Source organism: Macaca nemestrina, chromosome 20 (genome assembly GCF_043159975.1).
Source record: "Macaca nemestrina isolate mMacNem1 chromosome 20, mMacNem.hap1, whole genome shotgun sequence".
NCBI lineage: Eukaryota > Metazoa > Chordata > Mammalia > Primates > Cercopithecidae > Macaca > Macaca nemestrina.
In genome coordinates, this window is record NC_092144.1 from 58216092 (window position 1) to 58243605 (window position 27514).

General features: G+C 48.0%; 1 protein-coding gene across 1 annotated transcript in view; it reads right to left on the reverse strand.

Moving 5' to 3' along the window:
- Window positions 1-2271: 2271 nt before the first annotated feature.
- LOC105478690 (phospholipase A2 group IVC) overlaps window positions 2272-27514 on the reverse strand; it is a 58918-nt gene continuing 33675 nt past the window's right edge. The window contains exons 13-17 of the mRNA XM_071087325.1: window positions 22703-22798; window positions 16970-17124; window positions 9269-9440; window positions 7376-7569; window positions 2272-2804 (exon numbers count right to left, since the gene is read on the reverse strand). Of these exons, the coding sequence (XP_070943426.1) occupies window positions 7415-7569; window positions 9269-9440; window positions 16970-17124; window positions 22703-22798 (578 nt within the window). The 3' untranslated portion in view covers window positions 2272-2804; window positions 7376-7414. The remainder of the gene's footprint in view (window positions 2805-7375; window positions 7570-9268; window positions 9441-16969; window positions 17125-22702; window positions 22799-27514) is intronic.

Sequence of the window (27514 nt, forward strand, 5' to 3'; positions counted from 1 at the left end):
TCTCTCCACTAAGAGAACATAGAAACAGGGATGGCCCATACAAATGAGCACCGCTAGCATCCAAATCTTGACTTCTATTTACTATTCTCCATCAAATGACACCAGAGTGCTTAGGAAATTTGGCCGATTCCATGTCTAGGGCAAAAAAAGAACAGGATGAACCTACAAACATCCTATGCTTAAAGCAAGAAATTGCTCAGAGTTATGAGAACATGTGGAAAGAACAAAGGAGTCTGCTTGAAGAAGCTCCATTGGCCATACTGGGCAGTTTGAGAGTCAAAATAAATAATGATAGTAACAAATTATACAGGACCACAGAGGAAACCAGGAGTCCATACTCAGATAAATAAAAAGGTAAGTGGGAAGTTTGATATTTACAGAGCTCAAAATACCTCCCTACAAAATACCAGTTTCAAAGGAGTTACTTTATAGTGGACAAACATGGCAAACACCATCTTAGTCAAAGTGGACAGCATCAGTAATGTGGTAAGTTGGAATTTTGCACCACCTGACAGGATGTCACGAGAACAAAGCGTCGCTTCTGTAAGATTCCTGAATCTCATCATAATCAGACGTCAGACGAACCCAAATGGAGGGATGGTTTACAAAATAACTGGCCTGTAAGCTTCAAAAATGTCAAGGTTATGAAAATCAAGGAAAGACTGAGGAACCATTCGAGATAGGAGGAGACTAAGAAGACATGGCCGAGGCCGGGGCGGTGGCTCACGCCTGTAATCCCAGCAATTTTGGAGGCCGAGGTGAGCAGATCACTTGAGGTCAGGAGTTTGAGGCCAGCCTAACCAACATGGAGAAACCCCGTCTCTACTAAAAATACAAAAAACTTAGCCGGGCGTGGTGGCACATGCCTGTAATCCCTGCTACTTGGGAGGCTGAGGCAGGAGAATCGCTTGAACCCAGGAGGCGGAGGTTGCAGTAAGCCCAAGATTGTGCCATTGCATTCCAGCCTGGGCAACTAGAGTAAAACTCTGTCTCAAAAAAAAAAACAACAAAAAAGCCACGACTGAATGCAACACAGAATTCTGAACTGGATCCTTCTGCTCTCAAGGTCTTCTTTGGGATGACTGGTGGTTTGCTGGCAATAGTTTGACAGCCCCTTGGCCTGTAGATGCCTCACCCCAATCCCTGCCTCCATGTTCACATGGCCTCCCCTCTGTATACATGCCTCTGTTTTTAAATTCCACCCCTTTTAAAAAAATTTTTAAGTCTGGGATACATGTGCTGAACGTGCAGGTTTGTTACATAGGTATGCATGTGCCATGCTGGTTTGCTGCACCCATCAACCCGTCATCTAGGTTTTAAGCCCTGCATGCATTAGGTATTTGTCATAATGCTCCCCATCTCCTAAATCCCCCCTTTTCTTTCTTTTTCTTTTCTTTTTTTTTTTTTTTTTTTTTTTTTGAGACAGAGTCTCACTCTGTTGCCAGGCTCAAAGGGTTATGAGAACCTGTGCAGTGGCGTGATCTCGGCTCACTGCAACCTCTGCCTCCTGGGTTCAAGCCGTTCTCCTGCCTCAGCCTCCCGAGTAGCTGGGACTATAGGTGTGTGCCACCAAGCCCAGCTAATTTTTATATTTTTAGTAGAGATGGGGTTTCACCATGTTGGCCAGGATGGTCTCCATCTCTTTGCTTCGTGATCCGCCCGCCTCGGCCTCGCAAAGTGCTGGGATTATAGGCGTAAGCCACTGTGCCGGGTGAAATCCTCCCTTTTCATAAGGACAGTAGTCATTGTGGATTAGCGTCCACACAAATGACCTCATCTTCACTTGATCACATTGGTAAAAGACCTTATTTCCATGCAAGGCCACATTCACAGGCACTGGGGGTAACAATGGCCACATCTTTTGGTGGGGGTGGGACACACAGTTCATCCCTTAACAGTCCTTCTGGAGAGCCTGTATGAATAATAATTGCTCTGGAACTCCGTCAGTGCCAGACATTATTCTAAGGTCTTGAGACTCATTAACTCAGTTAAGCCTTTCAAGGATACAGGCTCCATGATGGTCTGTTCTACAGATGATGGAACTGGGGCATGGAGGCGAAGGATCTTGTCCACGTTCTCATGGTGAGTAGGTAACAGAAGTAAGATTCAAGTCCAGCTGTGGAGCCACCATGCTGAATTGCTGAGATACAGACGGAAGAAGATGGAAAGGAAAGGGGGAAGGGAAGAAAGGAAGAAGTAAAGGGTACACAGAGGGTGAAAAGGGCCACAGCAGGGGTGGTGGCAGACCAAGACACACACGCACAGCTAATCCATCAGTTAATCAGCAAGCATTTATTGAGCACCTGTTGTATTCTCAGAGCTCCACTTGGCTGGAGAGACAGCCCATGATTTAAACCCCAGCTCTTACTTCTACAGAGCTAACTTCTACAGAGCTACTGGCTGGAAGTGCAGTAATAAAAGAGCAGTGAAAGGCATTGGTCTGATCTGCCGCATTCATTTTGGCTATCCGGACATTGGACATGATACTTCTGATTGTCAGAGACTCATGCTCCAGCTCCAGGATCTCCCAAGGGACCTGCAGGACACATTTCACCACCTGCAGCTCCTTGGACCCCTTCTTCTGAATGATGCTATCAAAATCACAGTCCAGCTGGTCACTGGTGATTGGCCCTGTTAGGATAACCAAGGTGAACTCATGAAGTGTGTGGCTGAAGGGAGTGAAGAACAGGAAGGCCACGTGGACATCAGGGCCCTGGTAGACCAACAGGCCCATACTGCCCTGGAAGCTGAGGCTCATCTACACCAAGGAGCAACTTTGGGCATAATGCTTCGGGTAATAGAGCCTGGGGAGAAAGGAAAGTTAGAAGTTACCACTGTGCTTTGTAGGAAGTGTTGCACATTGGATAAGATTAGAAGATCTGGAAGCCTCTACAGGTCAGACATGACTTAGGAGAAAGACATTCATCCATTCTTTCATGAACTGAGAAGACCTGGAGCTCCGCCACCTCCTCCTGTGGAGCTCTTGTGATCTATGTTTACCATGTAAATGTTTATGTATCCAACACTATGCTTATTAAGCATGTATCAGATGCTGGGCTAGGAGCGAACTCTTTGGCCTACATCAAATGTCATGATACCTGCCAGAATTCACAAGATCTGATCTCTGTCCATCTCTCCAATCACCTTTCATTCCGCGCTTCCCCTACCCTGATCCAGCAATAGCAGCTTTCTTCCTGTTCCTTGAATAGACTGATATAGTTTGGAAATTCATTCCCTCCAAATCTCACGTTGAAATGTGATCCCCAGTGTTGGAGGTGGGGCCCAGAGGGAGATGTTTGGATCATGGCGGTGGATCCTTCATGAATGGGTTGGTGCCTTCCCTGCGGTAATGAGTGAGTTCTTGCTCTATTAGTTCACTTGAGATCTGGTTGTTAAAAGGAAACTGGTACTTTCCTCCCTTCTCTCTCTCGCCATGTAACATGCCATCTCCCCTTCCCCTTCCACCAGGATTGGATGCTCCCTGAAGCCTTCACCAGAAGTAGATACAGGTGGCATGCTTCTTGCACAGCCTGCAGAACCATGAGCCAAATAAACCTCTTTCCTTTATAAATTACCCAGCCTCAGATATGCCTTTATATCAGTACAAAATGTTATCGACACAGGTAAGACATAGATCAAGGTCTTTCCCACTCCAGAAACTTTGCATTTACTTTCCCTTTGCACAGAATTCTGTTCCCCAAGACTTCCTCATGGCCACCCCTTCTCAGTATTCAGCCCCAGGTGAAAGGTCTCTCCCTCGGGATGCCTTCCCAGACCCCCAGCCCCTTTCCTAAAAAGCCTTCACTTCACTCCTCAGCACACCGCAGGTTTGGTCGTCTCAACGGCACTTACTCTCCATGGCCATCCTGTTGACTCCTTTGTTTACCTGTTTATGTCATGTTGCCCCCCGGGAGGAGGTACCATTCTACAAGAGCAAGAGCCTCACCTGACCTGTATGCAGCCATGGCTGCAGGACCTGGGCAGACTGGATCTAGTCGGCATCCAGGAAATGTTCGTGGAATCAACGAATGAAAGAATGGACACTGTGGGGGGCAAAGTGATGTGGTTCCTGACCCCACACTGCTGCACACCTTGTTATGAGGAGAGAGAGTCAACAAATAAGCATAAATAAGCCCTGAGTTCTACAGGTGAGAAGGTGGGAAGTGGACAGGCACAGAGGAAGATCATGTGTAGACACAGGGAGGCACCATCTGCAAGCCAAGGAGAGAGGCCTCAGGAGAAACCACCCCTGCTCACACCTTGATCTTGGACTTCCAGCCTCCAGAACTGCGAAACAATAAGTGTCTGTTATTTAAGTCACCTGATCTGTGGTGCTTTTTTGAGACGGAGTCTCCCTCTGTCAGCAGGCTGGAGTGCAGTGGCACGATCTGGGCTCACTGCAACCTCCACCTTCTGGGTTCAAGCGATTCTCCTGCCTCAGCCTCCCAAGTAACTGGGACTACAGGCGCGCACTACCACGCCCAGCTAAGTTTTGTATTTTTAGTAGAGCAGGGCTTCTTCACCATGTTGGCCAGGTTGGTCTCGAACTCCTGACCTCGTGATCCACCCTCCTCCACCTCCCAAATTGCTGGGATTACACGCTTGAGCCACCACACCCAGCCTCTGTGGTACTTTTTAATGGCAGCCCCAGCAAACTAATATACAACCCCTCATTAGAAGACAGATGAGTAGCAAATAATCGACCTTCCCCATGCCAGGCAGGGCTTTTGGGGAAACTGTCTGGGGAACACAAACTGGTCCAGAGGCCCAGAGTGGCTTTCTCTTCCCTCTACCTTGCAACCCTGAGGTCACTGACTCAACCTGGTCCTCAGGGTGCTAATTATCTTGTCTAGGGACCAACTACACTGGAGCCAGGTGGGCCTTTGAAAAGGTGACTCAGATAAAGCTACTCCCCTGCTCAAAACTTAACAACAGCTTCCCACTATATGCAAAATAAAATTCTAACTCTTCCCCTGGTTTCTGTCATCGAGGTCCTGCCTGTGTCTTTGTGGCAGGCTGAATAATGGCTCCCAATGATGTCCCTATCCTAATCCCTGGAGCCCATGAATACGTGACTTTTTTTTTTTTTTTTTTTTTTTTTTGAGACAAGGTCTCTCACTCTGTCACCTAGGCTGGAGTGCAGTGGTGTGATCTGGGCTCACTGTAACCTCCGCTACCCAAGGTTAAGCAATCCTCCCACCTCAGCCTCCTAAGGAGCTGGGACCAGAGGCATACACCACCATGCCTTACTATTTTTTTGTACTTTTAGTAGAGATGGTGTCTTGCCATGTTGCCCAGGCTGGTCTGAACTCCTGAGCTCAAGCGAACTGCCTGCCTTGGCCTCCCAAAGTGCTGGGATTACAGGTGTGAGCCACTGCTCCTGGCCAGTATGTGACTTTCCATGGCAAAAGGGACTCTGCCAATGAGGTTAAGCTAAGGATCCTGAGATGAGGAGAGGATCCTGGGTATCTGGGTGGGTCCAGTGGAATCACATGGGTCTTTCCTTATAAGAGCAAGGCAGGAGGTCAGAGCAAGGAGGAGATGAGATGACAAGCAAGAGGTTGAAGGAGGGGCCATGAGCCAAGGAATGTGGGTGGCCTCTAGAAGCTGAAAAAGGCAAGGAACAGCTTCCCCCGTGGAGCCTCCACAGAAGTCGGCCCTGCTAACACTTCGGGTTTTACTCCTTAACACTCGTTTCAGATTTCTGACTTCTAGAACTGTATGAGTCCATTCTCACACTGTGATAAAGACACTACCTGAGACTGGGTAATGTATAAACAAAAGAAGTTTAACTGACTCACAGTTCCACATGGCTGGGGAGGCCTCAGGAAACTTATTAGGTCGGTGTAAAAGTAATTGCGGTTTTTGCCATTACTTTTAGTTGCAAAACTGCAATTACTTTTGCACCAACCTAATACAGTCATGGTGGAAGCAGGGCATCTTCTTCACAGGGTGGCAGGAGAGACGAGAGAGAATGAGAGAGACAGAGAGAGACAGCAGGGGAAACTGCCACTTAAAAACCATCAGATCTCATGACAACCCCCTCACTCTCATGAGAAAAGCATAAGGCAAGCCACCCCCAAGATCCAATCACCTCCCACCAGGTCCCTCTCTTGACACGTGGGGATTACAATTCGAGATGAGATTTGGGTGGGGACACAGAGCCAAACCATATCGATAGAGTAAGCTATCTGTGGAGATATCTGTGGCCTTTCATCTGTGGCCTAGGAACAAAAGGAAAGACAGTTTCTTGCATGACTCAGCTTAATTAAGCTTTCAGCTTAATTTTTTATTTTTTATTTTTTTTATTTTTATTTTGGAGGCAAGGTCTTGCTCTGTTGCTCAGCCTGGAGTGGGGTGGTACGATCATAGTTCACTGCAGCCTCAAACTCCTGGGCTCTGGCAATCCTCCCACCTCAGCCTCTTGAGTAGCTGAGACTATAGGCCTGTGCTACCACAGCCAGCTAATTTTTAAAATTATTTGTAGACATGTGGTCTCACTATGTTGCCCCAGGCTGATCTTGAACTCCTGAGCTCAAGTGATCCTCCTGCCTTGGCTCCCCAAAGTGCTGGGATTATAGACATGAGCCACAGTGCCCAGCCACAGCTTAAGTTTTTCCTTTTGGCACAGTGAATTGGGGTCGTGAGATTTCATTTTCCTTTCACAGAGCTATGGTTTGGCTCTGTGTCCTCAACCAAATCTCATCTCAAATTGTAATCCCCTCTTGTTGTGGGAGGGGCCTGGTGAGAGGTGATTGATGGGAGTGTACTTCTCCCTTGCTGTTCTGGTGATAGTGAGGGAGTTCTCATGAGATCTGGTTGTTTAAAAGTGTGTAGCACTTCCTGCTTTGCTCTGTCTCTCTCCTGCTCTGCCATGGTAAAGATGTGCTTGCTTCCTCTTCACCTTCCACCACGATTGTAAGTTTCCTGAGGCCTTCCAGTCATGCTTCCTCTTAAGCCTTTGGAACAGTGAGCCAATTAAACCTCTTTTCTTCATCAATTACCCAGTCTCAGGTAGTTCTTTATAGCATGTGAAAATGGACTAATATACACAGAGACAAGCATGGAACAAATTCTCCCTCACAGATCCCAGAAGGAACCAGCACTGCTGATACTGTGAATTCACACTTCCAGCCTCCAGCACCATGAGACCATCAATTTCAGTGAAGCCACCCAGCCAGTGGTATTTTGTTACAGCAACCCTAGCAAACAAACACAGCCTGCTTCACTCTTCAGAAAACCATTCACTCCTGACCCTGTTCGTGGTCAGTCCACTACTGAGACACAAGCTCAAGTGGGGGAGAAACTACCTATCTTTTTTCACCCCTTCAGCCCTCCTGCCTGTTGCAGAGAAAGTTCTCCAACAGATACTTACAGAATGAGTATAGGCATCAGAGTGACTATGGTCTCCCACCTACATGGCCGCGTTCCTCATCTCTCTAAGGATCTTCTTCTTGTTTTCCCTGACGTTCATCTTGGCTAATGCCAAGAGTGGCATCACCACATCTAGAGTGTAGGTGTCAGCGAGCTTGAATGTGTCGTATGTGTCACTCCATGCCTCAATATCATCTGAAGCATAACCAAACCAATAAAGAAAATGCATCGTGAGTTTGGACAATTAATTCTGCAGATTTTGTCTGTTTACATCAGGGCTTGTCAAACCACAGTTGTAGACCAAATCCAGTCAGCCCACCACTTTGGTTTTATAAATAAAGTTTTACTGACACATGAGGTTATGGATTTATCTATATTTTTATGATCCATGCCCCTTCCAGTCTTTTGAGACAGAGTCTCACTCTTGTCTCCCAGGCTGGAATGCAATGGCACTATCTTGGGTCACTGTAACCTCCATCTCCTAGGTTCAAGTAATTCTCCTGCCTTAGCCTCCCAAGTAGCTAGGATTATGGGCATGCATCACCACGCCTGGAGAATTTTTTGTATTTTTTAGTAGAGATGGGGTTTCACCGTGTTGGCCAAGCTGGCCTTGCACTCTTGACCTCAGGTGATCTGCCCCTGCTTGGCCTCCCAAAGTGCTGGGATTACAGGTGTGAGCTACTGCGCCTGGCCCCCCACTTCCTGTCTTCTTTACTACTCCAGCCTGCCTCTCCTGGAACTACGGCTGATGCAGCGTAGGTAACCAATAAGTGTTTGTTAAATGAAGGAAGAAAACAGACACAATTTATCCCTAATGGGAGTCTCATCGCAGGAGACATGATTGACAAGCTAAAAGGAGTCCACTGTGGGAAGTGGTACAATCAGGCCCTGGAGTACCACCTATCCTGGATTCTAGGCCTTCCAGGCAGCTGCTCACCTGAGACTGGATGAGAGGAATGTGGGATGTCCAGGTGGAAGGCGTTGGATATTCAGGTAGGACAAGAATGCTGCAGAGAGGCAGCAACATGCAGAGGCATGCAAGACCGAGGGAGGCAGCCTGGCATCCTCCAGGCCCGAGGGTGGACAGGATGACTCACTGGACCATCAGGTGTTGGAGCATAACGAGATGTCCCGCAGGGCACAGCGCAGATCCATTCAGCCTGGCCTGGTGTTGATATGGTTTGGCTGTGTCCCCACCCAAATCTCATCTTGAATTGTAGTTCCCATAATCCCCAAGTGCCGTGGGAGGTAATTGAAGCATGGAAGTGGTTACCTTCATGCTGTTCTCGTGACAGTGAGCGAGTTCTCACAAGATTTGATGGTATGTATTAATTTATTTGTTTGAGAAGGAGTCTCGCTCTGTTGCCAGGCTGGAGTGAAGTAGCGTGATCCCGGCTCACTGCAACCTCTTCCTCCCAGGTTCAAGTGATTCTCCTGCCTCAGTCTCCTGAGTAGCTGGGATTACAGACACGCGCCACCATGCCCAGCAATTTTTTTTTTTTTTTTTGTATTTTCAGTAGAGACAGGGTTTCAATGTGTTAGCCGGGATGGTCTCGATCTCCTGACCTTGTGATCCACCTGCCTCGGCCTCTCAAAGTGCTGGGATTACAGGTGTGAGCCACCGCGCCCAAAGGATCTGATGGTTTTATAAGCATCTGGCAGTTCCCCTGCTGGCACTCACTTCTCCTTCCTGCCGCCTTGTGAAGAAGGTGCCTTGCTTCCCCTTCGCTTTCCACCATGATTGTAAGTTTCCTGAGGCCTCTCCAGCCATGCTGAACTGTGAGTCAATTAAACCTTCCTTTGTAAACCACCCAGTCTCAGGTATGTCTTTATTAGCAGTGTGAGAACAGACTGACATAGGTGGCTTCTCAACCTGCTTCTCCCCTGCACCTACCTCCACAGGCATCTGTGTTGAACAGGGGAAAATGCATCACCACTGGTCCGGTTTCTCCTTTCAGGATGTAGCAGCTGGCGGGGGCCTTGGACCACAAATCCAGCTTAGCCTCTTCTACGTGGGGAAAGGGGATCTTGTGGCGGCGGCAATAGTCAGTGGTAGCCCGGATGGTCTGAGAAGGAGGCAATAAGAAACTGTTGCAAGACCTCTCCCAGAAGACCTCCGGGGCCTGGAGACCTGACGGGACCTCAGCTAACAGTCCAGACACACGACAGAGCAGGGCTCAGCTTGGACAGGGACAACATCTTCCGTAAGGGAAAGAGCGAGCCTCTGCCATCACCTGCACGCCGAGTCCACCTGGAGACAATATTTGTGAGGTTAGAGAGTAACCTTTCGGGCTGGGGGCTGTGGGACTCAGAGGACAAGGAAAATGGTGCCTAGATGAGGCTTTGAATCCCAGCTCTGCCACAGAAAGATGTTGGAGACCTCATCTCTACAATAATTTTTTTTTTTTCAATTAGCCAGGCATAGGGGCATGCACAAGTAGCCCTAGCTACTCAGGAAGCTGAGATGGGAAGACCATTTGAGCCCAGGGGTCCAAAGAGATGTGTGGTATGGGTACATCTCACCACCTCTGCAAAGGAGCTCTGTAATATCCACCTCACAGGGGTATTTGGAAGATAAATGAGATATTCTCCATCATCACTGTGTAACAGAAATATAATGTCACTGCGAAGGTACTTTTCTTTTGTTTTCTTATTTTTTAGATGGAGTTTCACTCTTGTTGCCCAGGCTGGAGTGCAATGGCACGATCTCGGCTCACCGCAACCTCTGCCTCCCAGGTTCGAGCGATTCTCCTGCCTCAGCCTCCCGAGTAGCTGGGTTTACAGACATGTGCCACCATGCCCAGTTAATTTTGTATTTTTGGTAAAGACGGGGTTTCTCCATGTTGGTCAGGCTGGGGATCCTCAGGTGATCCACCCACCTCGGTTTCCCAAAGTGCTGGGATTACAGGAGTGAGCCACCACGCCTGGACATAAAATACTTTTCTATTGTCTACTTGCTGCACTTGAAGAAAGCAAAAAGAAGTAGGATAAATTAATTTTAAAAATAAATTTTAAATAAAGGTGACAGCATGGGGAAACTTAATGAGAAGTAGTTTCTCAGTTGTAACAAATTTCATTTATTCTTTTTCCTACGACCTCCTTCCCTGCTGTCTTGAAGCAGAGCAAAAGGACACTGCATGTCTCGTTACTGTAGCACCGAGGTTACTGAAGTTACATAAAACACATCTCAGCCAGGCACGGTGGCTCAAGCCTGTAATCCCAGCACTTTGGGAGGCCGAGACGGGCGGATCACGAGGTCAGGAGATTGAGACCATCCTGGCTAACACGGTGAAACCCCAAAAACTAGCCGGGCGAGGTGGCGGGCGCCTGTAGTCCCAGCTACTCGGGAGGCTGAGGCAGGAGAATGGCGTAAACCCGGGAGGCAGAGCTTGCAGTGAGCTGAGATCTGGCCACTGCACTCCAGCCTGGGCGACAGAGCGAGACTCCGTCTCAAATAAAACAAAACAACAAAAAAAAAACATATCTCAGTCTCTGTGTCTTAGAAAGGCATCCGTTAAGTTCTGCAAGTTAACTGACAAAACTAAGCAAGGAGAATAAAGATAAATGTGGGCCAAGCGTGGTGGCTCACATCTGCAATCCCAGCACTTTGGGAGGCTGAGGCGGGCAGATCACCTGAGGTCAGGAGCTTGAGACCAACCTGGCCAACGCGGTGAAACCCTGTCTCTATTAAAAATACAAAAATTAGCCAGGAATGGTAGCGGGCGCCTGTAATCCCAGCTACTCGGGAGGCTGAGACAGGACAATCTCTTGAACCTGGGAGGCAGAGGTTGCAGTGAGCCCAGATAGCGCCATTGCACTCCAGCCTGGGCAACAAGAGTGAGACTCTGTCTCAAAAAAAAACAAACAAAAAAAAAACAAAAAAGATAGGCTGGGCATGGTGGCTCATGGCTCATGCCTGTAATCCCAGCACTTTGGGAGGCTGAGGTGGGCAGATCACGAGGTCAAGAGATCGAGACCATCCTGGCTAACACAGTGAAACCCCATCCCTACTAAAATTGCAAAAAATTAGCCAAGCATGGTGGCAGGCACCTGTAGTCCCAGCTACTCAGGAGGCTGAGACAGGAGAATCACTTGAACATGGGAGGCAGAGATTGCAGTGAGCCCAGATAGCGCCATTGCACTCCAGCCTGGGTGATAAGAACGAGCCTCTGTCTCAAAAAAAAAAAAAAAAAAAAAAAAAAAAGATAAATGTATAAGTGTTTTTCCAGGAACAGAAAACCAAATACTGCATGTTCTCACTTCTAAGTGGGAGCTGAATGATGAGAACACATGGACACACAGAGGGGAACAACACACACTGGGGCGCAGAGCTGGCTGGAGGGTGGGAGGAGGGAGAGGATCAGGAGCTATAACTAATGGGTACTAGGCTTAATACCTGGATGATGAAATAATCGGTACAACAAATCCCCAGAACACAAGTTTACCTTTGGAACAAACCTGTACTTGAACCCCTGAACTTAAAAGTTAAAAAAAGATCAGTGTGTGTTTTGCACACAAATGCAGACTTTGCATAACCACGTGACTTCATAGTTGCGATCTCAAGAAAAAGGGCATTTCTCCTTTATCTTGTTCTTGCAGCTAACAAAAGAATACTTTAAATTTCTTTTTTTTTTTTTTTTTTTTTTGAGACGGAGTCTCGCTGTGTCTCCCAGGCTGGAGTGCAGTAGCGTGATCTCGGCTCACTGCAAGCTCCGCCTCCCGGGTTCACGCCATTCTCCCGCCTCAGCCTCCCAAGTAGCTGAGACTACAGGCGCCCGCCACCACGCCCGGCTAGTTTTTTGTATTTTTAGTAGAGACGGGGTTTCACCATGTTAGCCAGGATAGTCTCGATCTCCTGACCTCGTGATCCACCCGCCTCGGCCTCCCAAAGTGCTGGGATTACAGGCTTGAGCCACCGCGCCCGGCCGAATACTTTAAATTTCTAAGCTTCTGAAGTGTTAGAGGAAGAGATGGCCCAGTAAAGATGTCAGAGGAATGTCTTATCCTTTTAGCATGTGGTTATTTTTCCTTATGTACTCAAAAGTGACTTCTTTGTTCAGAGGACTGGTGTTACAACTAGAAACCACTTATTAGCAAAAGGAGATGCAGTCTCAACAAGTGTTTCTTCTTCTTCTTCTTCTTTCTTCTTCTTTCTTCTTCTTCTTCTTCTTCTTCTTCTTCTTCTTCTTCTTCTTCTTCTTCTTCTTCTTCTTCTTCTTCCTCTTCCTCTTCCTCTTCCTCTTCCTCCTCCTCTTCTTCTTCTTCTTCTTCTTCTTCTTCTTCTTCTTCTTCTTCTTCTTCTTCTTCTTCTTCTTCTTCTTCTTCTTCCTCCTCCTCCTCCTCCTCCTTGTGCTTCTTCTTCTTCCTCTTCCTCTTCTTCTTCTTCTTCTTTTATTTTTTTGACAGAGTCTCACTCTGTTGCCCAGGCTGGCACAATCTTGGCTCACTGCAACCTCTGCCTCCCAGGTTCAAGTGATCCTCCTGCCTCAGACCCCCAGTAGCTGGGATTACAGGCACGTGCCGCCATGCCTGGCTAATTTTTGTATTTTTAGTTTAGTTGTATCTAGGGTTTCACCATGTTGGCCAGGCTGGTCTTGAACTCCTGACCTCAGGTGATCCACTCGCTTCTGCCTCCCAAAGTGCTGGGATTACAGGTATGAGCCACCGCACCCGGCCTCTTCTTCTTATTTTATATTGAGTTGAATATTTGACTCTAACACTTTCCTACATATACTTATCTTTAGAGACAGGATCTTGCTGTGTCACCCAGGCTGGAGTGCAGTGGTGCAATCATGGCTTACTGCAGTCTCAAGCTCCTAGGCCCAGGGGATCCCATCTCAACCTCCTAAGTAGCTGGGACTACAGGCGTGAGCCACCATGCCCATCTAACTAAAAAAAAAAATTTTGGGCCGGATGTGGTGGCTCACGACTGTAATCCCAGCACTTTCGGAGGCTGAGGCGGGTGGATCACCTGAGGTCAGGAGTTCAAGACCAGCCTGACCAACATGGAGAAACCCCGTCTCTACTAAAAATACAAAAATTAGCCGGGCATGGTGGTACATGCCTGTAATCCCAGCAACTCATGAGGCTGAGGCAGGAGAATCACTTGAACCCAGGAGGCGGAGGTTGCAGTGAGCCGAGATCTCTCCATTGCACTCCAGCCTGGGCAACAAGAGCAAAACTCTGTCTCAAAAGAAAAAAAAAAATTTGTGTAGAGGTGGGGTCTTGCTATGTTGCCCAGGCTGGTCTCAAATTGCTGATCTCAAGTGATCCTCCCACTTTGGCCTCCCAAAGCACTGAGATTACAGGAGTGAGCCACCATACCCAGCCACTTTTCTACACATAAAACAGAAATATCATGAAGGTGCTTCATAATTGTATTACAGAGGAATTTACTCTCATGAGTACCTTTTAAAGATTTGACATTCGGCTGGGCATCGTGGCTCACGCCTATAATGCCAGCACGTTGGGAGGCTGAGGTGGGCGGATCACCTGAGGTCAGGAGTTCGAGACCATCCTGGCCAACATGGTGAAACCCCGTCTCTACTAAAAAAACAAAAATTAGCCATGCATGGTGGCGCACGCCTGTAATCCCAGCTACTCGGGAGGCTGAGGCAAGAGAATCACTTGAACCCAGGAGGCGGAGGTTGCAGTGAGCCAAGATCACATCTCAAAAACAAACAAACAAAAAAAATTTGACATTCAACTATAGCATCTACATGTTGGTTAGTTTTCTTACAAGCCCCATCATAAAAATAATTAAAGATGAATTTGAGAAAAATGAAAAAACTTAGATGATCAGGTTCTGTTAAATTGTTACAGATATATCTTGCTTAAATTTCTGTTTATTAATTTGTAACCACCTAATTACATTAAGCACATTTGAAAGAAAAAGTTTTATCTCATGCAATATGTCAAAAGTATGATTGCCTCGATGTGTGATGGTGAATATTAGGTGTCGACGTGATTGGATTGAAGGGTGCCTAGAAAGCTGGTATTGTTTCTGGGTGTGTCTGTGAGGGTGCTGTCAGAGGAGATGAGCATTTGAGTTGGTGGACTGGGAGAGGGAGACCCACCCTCAGTGTGGGTGGGCACCCTCCAGTTGGCTGCCAGTGTGACTAGAACAAAGCAGGCAGAAGCTGGCTTGCTGGGTCGTCTGGCTTTCATCTTTCTCCCGTGCTGGATGTTTCCTGCCCTTGAACATCACATTCCAGGTTTTTTGGCCTTTGGATGCTTAGATTTACACCAGAGGCTCGCCAGGGACTCTAGGGCCTTTGGCTACAGACGAAGGCTGCACCGTGGGCTTCCCTACTTTTTTTCTTTTTTTTTGAGATGGAGTTTTGCTCTTGTTGCCTAGCTTGGAGTGCAATGGCGCAATCTTGGTTCACTGCAATCTCCGTCTCCCGGGTTCAAGTGATTCTCCTGCCTCAGCCTCCCAAGTAGCTGGGATTACAGGCACTCGTCACCACGCCCAGCTACATTTTCTATTGTTAGTAGAGATGGAGTTTCACCAGGTTGGCCAGGCTGAGGTCGAACTCCCGACCTCAGGTGATCCACCTGCCTCAGCCTCCCAAAGTGCTGGGATTACAGGCATGAGCCACTGCGCCCGGCTGGGCTTCCCTACTTTCCAGGCTTTCAGACTCGGACTGAGGCACTATTGGTTTGTTTCTTCCTCAGCTTGCAGACGGCCTATTGTAGGGCTCCACCTTGTGATCATGAAACTCCCTTTCATCTAGACGTAGGTCCTATTGGTTCTGTCCCTCTGGAGAAACCTGCCTAGTACATCAATATACCAATCATGAATAAGGTCTTCTACATGCGTTTTCTATATGCGGTCATTAACATCTGAGGTGTATTTTATCCTCACAGCACACCTTATCTTGGGCCAGGCACATCTCAAGTGCTCAAATGCCACATGTGGCCGGCAACCACAGTACTGGACACCGTAGGTCTCCGAAGTCATCTTTGATTGAAGTTCAACAAATGCTGCTGTTTTTCTTACCATTACTCTTGCTATTCTCATCATCACCAGATACACATTGTTGTTCATCCTGAACACCAGCTATGGACCAGGCATGGTGCCGAGGCTCTGCAGATCTCCTGTGAGCCAGATGATACGATTCCCATTTTCAGGATGAGAAAACTGAGGCTCAGAGGTTAAGCCTATCACTTGGGGTCATGCAGCAGAGATTTGGCAGAAAAGGACTCCCAAGACCTTGATAGTTCCACCTTTATCATATTGTCTTGGGATCTTTATTTCAGCAGAAATCCTAAGACCAGAAAGCCTGGGTATTCCAAGGCCCAGGGTCTAGAAAGATGGTGACAAGTGGGTTTTGGCTCATGGCATGGGGAGGAGGATGGACATTCCTAATTCATATTATAGAATGTAAACTGATAGATGTGTGTGAATATAAGTATATATATTACACATAAATATAATAGATGATATGTTTTACCATGATTATTTTATATATACTACTATGTATTGATATATATCATGTAATAGTTACATATTATGTACATGTATATTGTATGTGTATATATTTTTAAAGAAAATAGCTGGGCAGGGTGGCTTGTGCCTGTAATCCTAGCCTTGGGTGGTAGGAGAATTGCTTGAGGCCAGGAGTTCAAGACCAGCCTGGGCAACATAGCAAGACCCTGTCTCTAAAACAATTTAGAAAACCAGCCTGGCGTGGTGGTGTGTGCCTGCGGTGCCAGCTACTTGGGAGGGTGAGGTGGATCACTTGAGCCCAGGAGGTTGAGGCTGCAGTGAGCTATGATCACACCACTGCACTCCAGCTTGGGCGTTAGGGTGAGACCCAGTCTCCAAAGGAGAGCAGGGCAGGGCAGGGCAGAGAAGGAGAGGGGAGGGGAGGAGAGGAAAGAAGAGGAAGAAAACGTTTATAAACCCCACAGTAAATGGCAGGCACTGTGCTAAACACTTCACATGTATTAACAAGTATTAATTTAAACCACAGAACAACTCCTGGGGGAGCCATCGTTAGCCCAGTTTTACAGCTGAGGAAACCAAGAGGTACAGAAGTTACATACATTGGATCAGGCCACACAGCTGGTAAGTGGCAGACTCGGGATATGAAGGCAGGGATAACGGATCCTAGTGGTCACGGTGAAGGTGCAATGTATGCTAAGGACGAATATACTTGCGTATGTTCTCACTCAGCAAACATTTATCGAGGGCCACTATCTGCCCAGGAAGCCCAGATGAGCAGGAAGACACGCCCTCGGGGCTGGAGACATGCATGCCTGGGGAAGGAGGTGCACAGGTGAGGAGCTAGACTGTTGCAGGTCAAACTGGTATGAATGGGCAGGCAAGGCGCAGAAGTGGGGAGCATCGTCTGCCAGGAAGAGGGGCCCGGGAAGGTCTGGGATGGCTTTGGATCAAAAGCTCATTGGATGTGGCCGACTGCGGGTGCTTCGGGAGCAATGGGTGAGTTGATTTGGCTCTCAGGACTTCCCAGCCAGCACCTCCCCACCGCCCACTTTCCACTTTCCGCGTCCTCAGTTCCTCCTCAAAGTCAGCTTCACTGCAGCCCACCTCCCACCCAGGACCAGCCCCAAGGCCCTTCTCGATTACCTCGAAAGGATCTCCGGCACTGAAGTCAAAGGAGAGGATGAGGTGAACCTCCCGTGTTGGGGGCAGCACAAGTGGGAAGGGAGTGTTGATGGCTAAACCAGCATCCACCAGGTGGAGGTGCCTCCGGCTACTCATTGTCTTGTCCCGGATGCCACCTGCGGTGCCCAGGAAGAAAGAGGATCAGCTGCTTCCAGGGACTGAAAACAAGACTTGTAAATGGAAGGCAGGGAGGGTGATGGGAAGATGATTATTGTCAGTGTAGACAGCAGTCGTGAGGTTGCCCACTAGGTGCTGACTTCTGTCTCTTCCCAGATTCACATGTTGAAGCCCTGATTCATATGTTGAGGCGTGGTGCCTCACGCCTATAATCCCAGCACTTTGGGAGGCTGAGGCGGGCGGATCACTTAAGGTCAGGAGTTCAAGATCAGCCTGGCCAACACGGTGAAACCCTGTCTCTACTAAAAATACCAAGATTAGCTGGGCGTGGCGGCGTGTGCCTGTAATCCCAGCTCCTCGGGAGGCTGAGGCAGGAGGATCATTTGAACCCATGAGGCGGAGGTTGCACGGAGCTGAGATCACGCCACTGCACTCCAGCCTGGGTGACAGAGCGAGACTCCATCTCCAAATAAATAATTCAAACACATGTTAAAGCCCTTACACCCAGTACCTTAGAATGTGACTGTATTTGGAGACAGGGTCTTTAAAGAAGTAATTAATAGGGTTTTTGGCGTGAAGTTCCAAACAAAGCTGCCTTCTCAGCAGCAATACGTGAGAATGTTGTTAACCCAGTATTTCTGAGACAGGTCTCGGTCAGTGTAGAAAGTTTATTTTGCCAAGGTTAAGGACGCATGCCCGTGACGCAGTCTCAGGAGGTCATGATGACATGTGCCCAAGGCGGTTGGGGCACAGCTTGGTTTCGACATTTTAGGGAGACCTGAGACGTCAATATATGTAAGATGAACACTGGTTCGGTCTGGAAAGGTGGGACAACTCAAAGCAGGGAAGGGGCTTCCAGGTCACAGGTAGATAGGAAGTAAATGGTTGCATTCTTTTTTTTTTTTTTTTTTGAGATGGAGTCTCATTCTGTCGCCCAGGCGGGAGTGCAGTGGCGCGATCTCAGCTCACTGCAACCTCTCCCTCCCGGCTTCAAGCGATTCTCTGCCTCAGCCTCCCGAGCAGCTGGGATTACAGGCACCCGCCACCATGCTGGGCTGATTTTTGTATTTTTAGTAGAGACAGGGTTTCCCCATCTTGGCCAGGCTGGTCTTGAACTCCTGACCTCGTGATCTGCCCACCTCAGTCTCCCAAAGTGCTGGGATTACAGGCATGAGCCATCTAGCCCAGCCAACATTCTTTCCAGTTTCTGATTAGCCTTTCCAACTGGAGGCAATCAGATATGCATTTATCTCAGTGAGCAGAGGGGTGACTTTGAATCAAATGGGAGGTAGGTTTGCCCTAAGCCGTTCCCAGCTTGACTTTTCCCTTTGGCTTGGTGATTTTGGGGTCCCAAGATTTATTTTCCTTTCACAGCATAAACCAAAAATAAAATGATAAGCACCCTCCACCACCTCAACCATCTGAATGAACCCTTCCTCTTGGCCAGGGTACTCCAAAGTTAACCTGAAAACCTAGTCCTGGCCGTGACAGGAAGGGAGGGTCAGACATGCCTCACAACGCCCTCCTCCCTTTGGGAATTTAGGGAAAGCTGACCAGCATTTAACATCAACACAGAGCTTAAATCTGATAAGAACCATTCCCAATCTATTCTCTCTGCAGCTTGCTACCTGGAGCCTCCATCTGTTACTGGAAAGGGGTCCCGATCCAGACCCCAAGAAAGGGTTCTTGGATTTCACACAAGAAAGAATTCAGGGTGAGTCCACAGTGCAAAGTGAAAGCAAGTCTGTTAAGAAAGCAAAGGGGTGAAAGAACAGTTACTCCATAGACAGAGTAGGGTGTTTCCGAAAGTCAGAGGAGGAATGCATCACCTCCTTCTTTTGTTACATATAGGAAAACAACAACAACAACAAAACATGGGGAGATGTGCTCTGCTAGAAGGGTTTGTGATAAAGGGTTGATTTTCATAATTACTATATTTTGGCTGGGCGCGGTGGCTCATGCCTGTAATCTCAGCATTTTGGGAGGCCGAGGTGGGTGGATCACCTGAGGTCAGGAGTTTGAGACCAGCCTGGCCAACATGGCGAAACCCTGTCTCTACTAAAAATACAAAAATTAGCAGGGTATGGTGGCGCACGCCTGTAATCCCAGCTACTTGGGAGGCTGAGGCGGGAGAATCGCTTGAACCTGGGAGACAGAGGTTGCAGTGAGCCGAGATTGCTCCACTGCACTCCAGCCTGGGTGACAAAGAGCAAACCTCTGTCTAAAACAAGAAACAAAAAACAACAACAAAAAAAAGAAAAACAAAAACAAAAAAAACAAAACACAATTACCATATTTTGCAAGAACTTATATTATTATTTTTAAAGCAAAATTAGGAATGCTTCTGTTCTCAAGATATCAGGATATCAGGACACTCCTGGGTCTGAGTCTATTTAGTAAACATTATTAATCTGTTCCCTTAACCATAAACACCTAGGGGCTAGGAATGCCTAACTTCCTGGGGATACAGCCCAGCAAGGCTGAGCCTCATTTTTCCTAGCCCTCATTCAAGATGGAGTCACTCTGGTTCAAATGCCTCTCACACATCTGCATAACAAAACTTTGAAACATTCCAATAGAATGATAGTGCTCTTCTAAGAAGAGGGGATTAGAACATAGATACACATGAAGCAAAGACCATGCGAGGATGCAGGGAGAAGGCGCTGTCTGCAAGCTGCCGAGAGAGGCCTCAGAAGGAACCCACCCCACAGACACCTTGATTTTGGACTTCCAGCCTTGAGAATGGTGAGAAAATAAATGTCTGTTGTTTAAGTCACCCAGTCTGTGGGATTTTGTCACAGCAGCCCGAGCAGACTAGGATAGTACCGCTGGGAATGGTTTCTCTTGTCAATGAAAAGAGTCAAACTATGGAAAATATTTGAAGAGGTTTATTCTGAGCCAAATGTGAGTGACCAATGGCCCATGATGCAGTCCTCAGGAGATCCTGAGAATGTGTGGCCAAGGCGGTCGGGGCACAGCCTAGGTTTATACATTTTAGGGAGACACGAGACATCAATCAAATACATCTAAGATATACCTTGGTTCGGTCCAGAAAGGTGAGACAACTTGAAGTGGTGGAGGGGTGGAGGTGAGGGGTGAGGAGGGGTGGGGGTGCTTCCAGGTTATAGGTAGATTTAAAATTTTCTGATTGATGGCTGGGCACAGTGGCTAACACCTGTACACCTATAATCCCAGCACTTTGGGAGGCCAAGGTGGGTGGATCATCTGAGGTTAGGAGTTCGAGACCAGCCTGGCCAATGTGGTGAAACCCCATCTCCACTAAAAATACAAAAATTAGCTGAGCATGGTGATGGGTGCCTGTAATCCCAGCTACTCAGGAGGCTGAGGCAGGAGAATCGCTTGAACCCAGGAGGTGGAGGTTGCAGTGAGCCAAGATAGCGCCACTATACTGCAGCCTGGGTGACAGAGCGAAACTCCATCACTAAACAAATAAATAAATAAATAAATAAATGGAAAATAAAAATATATGATTGGCTATTGGTTTAAAGAGTTATTAGCAATAGAAAGGAATGTCTGGGTTATGACAAGGGGTCGTGGAGACCGAAGTTTTATCACGCAGATGAAGCCTCCAGGTAACAGGCTTCAGAGACAACAGAATGTAAATGTTTCTTATCAGACTTAAAATCTGTGTGGAGATAGCTCACATCTGTAATCCCAACACTTTGGGAGGCCAAGGTGGGTAGATCACGAGGTCAGGAGTTCGAGACCAGCCTGACCAACAAGGAGAACTCCTGTCTCTACTAAAAATACAAAATTAGCCGGGTGTGGTGGCGCATGCCTGTAATCCCAGCTACTCGGGAGGCAGGAGAATCGCTTGAACTCGGGAGGCCTAGATTGCGGTGAGCCAAGATCATGCCATTGCACTCCAGCCTGGGCAAAAAATGCAAAACTCCATCTCAAAAAAAAAAAAAACAAAAACAAAAAAACTGTGTTGACATGACTGCTAGTTGGCTTTTTCTGAATTCCAAAAGAGAGGAGGGTTATAAGGAGGCATGTCCAACCCCCATTTCCCATCATGGCCTGAACCCATTTTTCAGGTTAACTTTGGAGTGCCCTGGCTGAGAGGAGAGGTCCATTCAGATGGTTGGGTGGTGCGGGGCTTAGAATTTTATTTTTGGTTTACACTCTCATATATTGCTACTGAGAAAGCAACTTCATCCACACCCTTCAGAGAGAAATTTGATGCTAAAACACTCATCGCCATGATCCAGTGACTCGACGCTTGAAAGTGTATTCCGAGGCCATAAGACCTGGCAGCTGTGTGGCATGGTGCTCAGACACAGCTCAAGTCCTGTGTTCCTGGCAGGAAGCACCCCGGGAGAGGTGAGCAGGACTGACATCCAGCCAGGGTTCCCTTCCCAGGCCACACACAGCCCTGGCCAAGGGGGCACATTTTAGAATTCACCGCCCTGGGAGATGCACCTTTTCCCGACTTGCACAAGGGCAACAGGGCCACGAACATAAAGATGTTCACTATAGTCTTGTAACAAAAGAGTGGGGAAGGCTAGGTGTGGGGTGGCTCACACCTGTAACCCCAGCACTTTGGGAGGCCGAGGTTGGAGGCTGGCTTGAGCCCAGGAGTTCAAGATCAGTCTGGGCAACATAGTGAGACCCCATCTCTATGGAAAATAAAAACAAAAATTAGCCGGGCATGATGCTGTGTGCCTGTGTTCCCAGCTACTCGGGAGGCTGAAATGGGAGGACTGCTTGAGCTGGGAAGGCCGAGGCTGCAGTGAGCCATGATTGCACCACTGCATTCCCAACCTGGGAAACAGAGCAAGACACACACACACGAGTGATCTCCACCAGCAATGAACATTGCAGCTTATGGAGACTATTAAATGGCCTTAGTGTGAGTTCCCAGGAGCCTGACATCAATTCCGCCCGAATGACAGGGTCAGCCCCATGAAGGGAAAACCCATACAAGTGTTTCTTTTTGTTTGTTTGTTTTGAGATAGTGTCTCGCTCTGTCGCCAGGCTGGTGTGCAGTGGGATGATCTCGGCTCACTGCAACCTCTGCCTCCTGGATTCAGACGACTCTCCTGCCTCAGCCTCCCGAGTAGCTGGGACTACAGGCACCCGCCACCATGTCCGGCTAATTTTTGTATTTTTAGTAGAGTCAGGGTTTTACCACGTTGGCCAAGCTGGTCTTGAACTCCTGACCTCAAGTGATCCACCCACCTCGGCCTCCCAAACTGCTGGGATTACAGGCGTGAGCCACTGTGCTGGCTCATAGAAGTGTTTTTTTAAAGACCAGGTCCTAGGACTAGCTGACAAGAAATTAGGGTTTTTGCATTTTTGCAAAACCAGAGAAAACCATCAGTGAGGCTTTTCACGATGACTGGGACTCGCAGCGAGGCCACACATTTTTCAGTATGGACCACACCACCGAGCGAAGGTTCCCCTAATCAGACCCCTGGGCATGTTGACACCAGCCCGGCTCCAAAGCTCTGGTGAAGGACCAGCCTGGGATTGTTTCAGGCCCCACCCCTTCCCCTACTCCAGCCCATTCACACACACGGACAGACCAGGGCGGTGGGAGGACGGTCTTCTCACCGTGTTTGTACAGGAAGTTGTGAGTGGTTCCCCATTCCCACTTTGAAGCGCAAATGCTTGTTTTTCTCACAAAATCCAAAAAGTCACTGACTGAGCCTAGAGAAAGAAGCCGAGACAGCCAAGGTGAGTACAGGAGACTGAGTAGTTTCTGCCCCCACCAAAGTCAAACGTGGAAGCCCTCATCCCCCACGGGGTTGTATTTGGAGACAGGGCCTTTAAAGAGGTCATTCTGGGCCGGGGGCAGTGGCTCATGCCAGGAATCCCAGCGCTTTGGGAGGCTGAGGTGGACAGATCACAATGTCAAGAGATTAAGACCATCCTGGCGGACATGGTGAAACCCCGTCTCTACTAAAAATACAAAAATGAGCTGGGCATGGTGGCGGGCGCCTGTAGTCCCAGCTACTTGGGAGGCTGAGGCAGGAGAATCACTTGAACCTGGGAGGTGGAGGCTGAAGTGAGCTGAGATCGTGCCACTGCACTCCAGCCTGATGACAGAGCGAGACTCCGTCTTATCATCACTCATCATCACTCGCCATCAGAGAAATGCAAATCAAAACCACAATGAGATACCATCTCACACCAGTTAGAATGGCCATCATTAAAAAGTCAGGAAACAACAGGTGGAGAAACAGGAACACTTTTACACTGTTGGTGGGACTGTAAACTACTTCAACCATTGTGGAAGACAGTGTGGTGATTCCTCAAGGATCTAGATCCAGAAATACCATTTGACCCAGCCATCCCATTACTGGGGATATACCCAAAGGATTATAAATCATGCTGCTATAAAGACACATGCACACATATGTTTATTGCAGCACTATTCACAATAGCAAAGACTTGGAACCAACCCAAATGTCCATCAATGACAGACTGGATTAAGAAAATGTGGCACATATACACCATGGAATACTATGCAGCCATAAAAAAGGATGAGTTCATGTCCTTTGTAGGGACATGGATGCAGCTGGAAACCATCATTGTCAGCAAACTATCGCAAGAACAGAAAACCAAACACCGCATGTTCTCACTCGTAGGTGGGAATTGAACAATGAGATCACTTGGACACAGGAAGGGGAACATCACACACTGGGGCCTATTGTGGGGTGGGGGAAAGGGGAAGGGATAGCATTAGGGGATATACCTAATGTAAATGATGTGTTAATGGGTGCAGCACACCAACATGGCACATGTATACATATATAACAAACCTGCATGTTGTGCACAGGTACCCTAGAACATAAAGTAAAATAAAAAAATAAAAATAAAAATCTAAAAAATTAAAAAAAATTTAAAAAAAGAGAGTCATTCAGGATAACTGAGGTCATGAGAGTGGGATCCTAATTCAATAGGACTGGGGTCTTCATGAGAAGAGGAAGAGCACCAGGCACCAGAGTAATCCCAGGACTTAGGAAGGCCAAGGTGAGAGGATCGCTTGAGCCCAGAAGTTGGAGACCAGCTTGGGCAAGATAGTAAGACCGCATCTTTACAAAAATAAAATAAAATAAAATAAAAAATAAAATAAGCAAACTAGCTGGGCATATGAATGCAAGCCTGTGGTCCCAGCTATTCAGGAGGCTGAGGCAGGAGGATCACTCGAACCTGGGAGTTCAAGGCTGAAGTGAACTATGATTGTGCCACTGCACTCCAGCCTGGGGAACAGAGTGAGACATTGTATCAAAAAAAAACAAAAACAAAAACAAAAAAAAACAAAGAAAACACCAAGAATGCATGTGCACAGAGGAAAGGTTGGGCTGGGAGGATGCAGTGAGAAAGCGACAGTTCATCTGCAAGCCACGGAGAGAGGCCTCAGGAGAAACCGACCCCGCTGGCACCTTGATCTTGGACTTCCTGCCTGCAGAATTGTGAGAAAATAAGGCTGGGCACAGTGACTCACACCTGTAATTCCAGCACTTTGGGAGGCCCAGGTGGGTGGGGGTCACTTGAGGTCAGGGGTTCGAGACCAGCTTGGACAACATGGGGAAACCCCTGTCTCAAAACAAGAAAAAAAAAAAAAGCCAGGCGCAGCGGCTCACGCCTGTAATCCCAGCACTTTGGGAGGCCCAAGCAGGCGGATCATGAAGTCAGGAGATCGAGACTATCCTGGCTAACACGGTGAAACCCTGTCTCTACTAAAAATACAAAAAATTAGCCGGGTGTGATGGCAGGCGCCTGCAGTCCCAGCTGTTCGGGAGGCTGAGGCAGGAGAATGGTGTGAATCCGGGAGGCGGAGCTTGCAGTGAGCAGAGATCTCGCCACTGCACTCCAGCCTGGGCGACAGAGCAAGACTCCATCTCAAAAAAAAAAAAAAAAAGAACCGTGAGAAAATAAAAAGCCTCTAGCTGAAGCCACCCCGCCTGTAGTATTTGCTAGGGCAGGAGAGCTGACAAATCCGGCAAGCTGGGAAAGGTTGGCATCCAGGGGCCTCAGGGTCCTGGCCATCTGATCCAGCATCTATCATTGAGCCACTGGTGAGACACGACTTTGGGCCATTGGGGTGGAGGGAGTTGGCAAAGAAAAGACGGAGATTTAACGACTGTATGATCACCTGTGTGCCTGGAGAAATGAGCTTGTTTTCTTTAGGTTCATGGGGGAGGACGATGCAGAATGTTCCAGGAGCTGTTCTAAAGTGCCCAGCACATTTTCCTGTGCTCCTGTCCTCAGCCCAAGGGGCTGCCAAGTCACTGAGGCGTAAATCAGGTCATCACCCCAGACTTCTGCCTCTTCCTCACCCTCACACCGGAGTATCACCAAGACCTGCCAGTTCCACCTCCTGATCATCTTTTCAGTGTCTCTGCTCCTCCCAGTCTCAGCTACCAGGACCTTATGCAGTATCTTTTCCATCCAGGATGCAACACAGCCTCCCGCTCTGATTTCTTTCTTCCTGGTTTTCCAGCCTCAATCCTCTCTGAACAGCATGGGCAGAGCGGTAAGAGAGCAAAGCTAGTAGGGAGGCGGGTGCTTGAGCTAGATGCCGATTTGAATTTGACTTCATCACTCATTAGCTGTGAGACCCTGAGCACGTTACTTTTATTTATTTATTTTTTTCTTGAGACAGAGTCTCAGACTGGAGTGCAGTGGTGCAATCTCAGCTCACTGCAACCTCCGCCTCCTGGGCTCAAGGGATTCTCCCGCCTCAGTCTCCCGAGTAGCTAGGACTACAGGCACCCACCACTACGCCCGGCTAACTATTTTTTTTTTTTGTATTTGTAATAGAGAAGGGGTTTTGCTATGTTGGCCGGGCTGGTCTCGAACTCCTGACCTCAGGTGATCCACCCACCTTGGCCTCCCAAAGTGCTAGGATTATGAGCATGAGCCACTGCACCGGGCCCCCGAGCAAGTTACTTAACATCTCTGTTCCCATCTGTAAAACCAGGAAGAGAGTAACGCCTATCCCTTGTAGTTTTATGAGGAATAAATAAGAGTCTGCCTATAGCACTTAGGATGTTGGGAGGATGGTTTAACATGTCATCTAGGCTAGGCCACAGTAACCAGTTATTTAATCAAATGCTAGCCTAGGTGTGGCTGTGAAGGTATTTTGTAGATGTGGTTGACGGCTACAATTAGTTGACTTCAAGATTATTCTCAGTGATGTGGGTGGGCCTCATCTACTCAGTTGAAGGCTTTAAGGGCAAAACAGTTTGTAGAGAAGAAATTCTGCCCCCAGACTGGAGCATCAAATCCTGTCTCAGGAACGCATTACCATGCCCAGCTAATTTTTTACAAAAAATTTTTGTAGAGATGGGGTCTTGCTATGTTGCCCAAGCTGGTCTTGAATTCCTGGGGTCAAGTGATCTTCCTGCCTCAGCCTCCCAAAGTGCTGGGATTACAGGTGCGAGCCACTGCACCGAGCCCTCTCCATAGAAATTAGCCCAGTCGGGGATGAACTTACCTGTCTATTCTCCATCTCGTCCTCTAGACTGTGAGTCCTCCAGGCAGGCACCTGGTCTGTCATTTCCCCTTTGTCACCCCTACCCCCAGCCTGCTATTAGGAGAGTTATTATTTCATGCTAATGACTCAAGACATCCTAAATGGATGGATGGCCGGGTGGATGGATAGAGGGTGGGCGTATCAGTCCATTCTTGCATTGCTATAAAGAAGTACCCAAGGTTGGATAATTTATAAAGAAAAGAGGTTTAATTGGCTCACAGCTCTGGATGCTGTATAGGAAGCATGGTGCTGGCATCTGCTTCTGGTGGGGCCTCAGGAAGCTTCCAATCATGATGGAAGGTGAAGGGAGAGCAGGTACATCACTTGTCGGGAAGAGGAGAAGAGAGCGAGGGGGACGGTGCCACACACTTCTAAACAACTGTATCTCACATAAACTCAGAGCAAGCACTCACTAATCACCAAGAGGATGACGCTAAGCCATTCAGGAGGGATCCGTCCCCCTGATCCAATCACCTCCCACCAGGCCCCACCTCCAACACTGGGGATTACGTTTCTTTTTCTTTTAATTTAATTTAATTTTAAGTTCTGGGATACATGTGCAGGACGTGCAGATTTGTTACACAGGTAAACGTGTGCCATGGTGGTTTGCTGCACCTATCAACCCATCACCTAGGTATTAAGCCCTGCATGCATTAGCTATTTATCCTGGTGCTCTTCTTCTTCCCACCCCCACCCAACAGGCCCCAGTGTGTGCTGTTCCCCTCCCTGTGTTCATGTGTTCTCATCATTCAGCTCCCACTTATAAGTAAGAACATGTGGTGTTTGGTTTTCTGTTCCTGCATTGGTTTGCTGAGGATAATGGCTTCCAGCTCCACCCATGTCCCTGCAAAGGACATGATCTTGTTCCTTTTTCTGGCTGC